This window comes from Myripristis murdjan, chromosome 7, assembly GCF_902150065.1.
Source record: "Myripristis murdjan chromosome 7, fMyrMur1.1, whole genome shotgun sequence".
NCBI lineage: Eukaryota > Metazoa > Chordata > Actinopteri > Holocentriformes > Holocentridae > Myripristis > Myripristis murdjan.
Genome location: NC_043986.1, coordinates 477,501 through 480,000, shown reverse-complemented (window position 1 = coordinate 480,000; position 2,500 = coordinate 477,501). Strand labels below are relative to the sequence as shown.

The window sequence follows — 2,500 nt, the reverse complement described above, 5'->3', positions numbered from 1 at the left end:
GAGCGGAGCCGAGCGGTGGCCCCGCCTCCGGCCCGGCGCCCCGCAGCCCCCCCGGCCCCCCCGGCCGCCCCGGCCCCCCCGCCCCGCAGCCCCCCGCAGCCAGGCCGCAATTTATCTGATTTCCTGCTTTTTTCTTAAGTTCATGTGACAGCCGGACAGAGGCTCCACTGTCCCAAACCTCCTCCTCTTCCTCATCCTGCTGCATCCAGGACACAGACTGCAGGACCGTGTGTGTGTGTGTGTGTGTGTGTGTGTGTGTGTGAGAGAGAGAGAGAGAGAGAGCCTGGGGGGTTCACAGTGCGGTCCGGGGACCTCCAGGGGGCCTTCAGCGTCCTCACAACATGAGCAGCAGTCTGAATGCCTCAGGAAATCAGATCCAGCATCACTGGACTGACCTTCCTGAGCTTATTTATCTTTTTTATCATTTGCTGTAATTCTAACAAATTTTTACTAATTTTGCTGATGGCATTTTTTTTTCCTAATGTTTCACACATTCTTATTTTAAGCAGGACTCCTCCAGCAGCTCTGGAAAGACCTGACAGTCTAATTTGTGTTAATTTGTGTGTAATTTAATTTTCCCTGGGGATAATCTGAGCCCAGGCCAGAGGCAGGACGCCCCGAAATACACCAGGGCAGCAGTGAACACATCACCCTCCGGCCAATCAGGAGCCAACCTGGCTCAGAGCCCCGGGCCAATCAGCAGCGGCGAGACGCAGATCGATGCCGTCTGATTCTGATCAGCGGGGCTGCAACTATTGATTATGTTTATTGTTAATTAATGATTCAGCGTATGAAGGGATGAAAATTAAAGCCCAGGTCCAGAAAACACAAAATATTAATTTGATGAAGACATAAACACAGAAACGAGCGAGTGTCTCGGTGAAGCTGGAGGTTTTAGTGCAGAAATGATTTTCCTGTAAAATTGATTAATTGATAAATCACCTCAATACTGATCAACTTTAGGCCAATCAGTGCAATTATTAATTATCAGATTGGATTAGTGATGGCATCAGTTTCATCTGATCTGATTAAAATAACTCAGTAGCGCCCCCCTTTGGTTGATGAATGTACATGAGACACATGAGACACGTCCAGGTTGTGTTAGGATCCTCTCAGTGGGGTGTGTGTGTGTGTGTGTGTGTGTGTGTGTGTGTGCGTGTGTGTGTGTGTGCGCGTGTGCACGTGTGTGTGTTGGTGGGGGGAACCGACCCAGAGGAGCCCCCTTGTGGACCCCCGGGGCTCCTCAGGGGTCTTCCAGGGGTATGAGGTTAACAAAATGAGCAGTTGTTAATTTTATTATGAAAGGTGTAATATTCTGGTAATATTCTAGTGCTTGTATTTTATATATTTATTTTACTTATTTAGTTTTTTTTGGGGGTTTTTTTCTAATTTGCTTTCAGGTTTCAGGACCAAATCATGTCAGATGTGAGGGTCCACCTGCACTTTTACTTGACAATTTTTATTTTTATTTTTTTATGGTATCTTGTGTTATATATATATACCTTATTGTTAACATTATAAAATAACGTAATATAAATAAAATAATACAAAATACTTTGTGGTGTCAAATCAACATGAGAGAAGTCATGGTTGACTTCTTTGAAAACACCTCAAAGCTGCCCTTTGTCTCTTTCATTAGTCATTATAATGTATTATTTATTATTTGACTTTATTTTATTTTCTCTTATATTCCTTCAGTTTGCTGTGTGAGGCTCTGAGCTGCGTTTGATGTAGGAAATGTGCCTCATCAGTGAAGTTTATCATTATAATTAAATCGTTTGCATGATAGTTAATCATCATCATCATCATCATCATCGTCGCCTCAGCCGCTCAGCGCTGCTGTTTTCATATCAATACATTTCCATGTTAAGCAGCCGAGGGCCGAGCGGCTTCAGCCCGTCGCTCCTCAGCGCCGAGACGAGCGGCGGCAGCCGTCGGAGCCGCGAGGCGCCGCTCGCGCACGGCGCTCATCTGAAAGTCAGATTCCTGCTGGACTCAAATCAAAGTGACAGGCCCGACCACTTTATGCTAATTTAGATGTTTCCTCTCAGGCTGCTGAAGCTCAAATCTCACTCTGATTTTATTCTTCTGCTTTTCCACGTTGTATCTTTTCTTTTCTTCCTCCTTTTACCGCTCATGTTTCTCTGATGTTCATGTTTCTCTGATGTTCATGTTTCTCTGATGTTCATGTTTTTGTTCATGTTTCTCTGATGTTCATGTTTCTCTGATGTTCATGTTTCTCTGAAGTTCATGTTTCTCTGAAGTTCATGTTTCTCTGATGTTCATGTTCTTGTTCATCTTGTGAAGTATTTAATTTTCTCCGTGTGTCTCGTGTCTGAAGCAGCTGAGCAGGACACTCTTCCTCTGCTCCTCCTCCTCCTCACTCTGTTCTTGTTGTTGTTGTTGTTGTTGTTGTTGTTGTTGTTTGCAGGCTGTTCAGCGTCGTCTTGGAAACGATGACCCATAAGTCCGGCGAGGTGGCGACCACGACGCACCACAT

At 45.2% G+C, this 2,500-nt stretch overlaps 1 protein-coding gene across 1 annotated transcript in view; it reads left to right on the top strand.

Moving 5' to 3' along the window:
• The window catches only part of cacna1fb (calcium channel, voltage-dependent, L type, alpha 1F subunit), a 45,832-nt gene that overhangs the window by 7,898 nt on the left and 35,434 nt on the right, over positions 1 to 2,500 (top strand). Inside the window, exon 6 of the mRNA XM_030055775.1 lies at positions 2,432 to 2,500. This exon is cut by the window's right edge and continues 86 nt beyond it. Coding sequence (XP_029911635.1) covers positions 2,432 to 2,500 — 69 coding nt within the window. The remainder of the gene's footprint in view (positions 1 to 2,431) is intronic.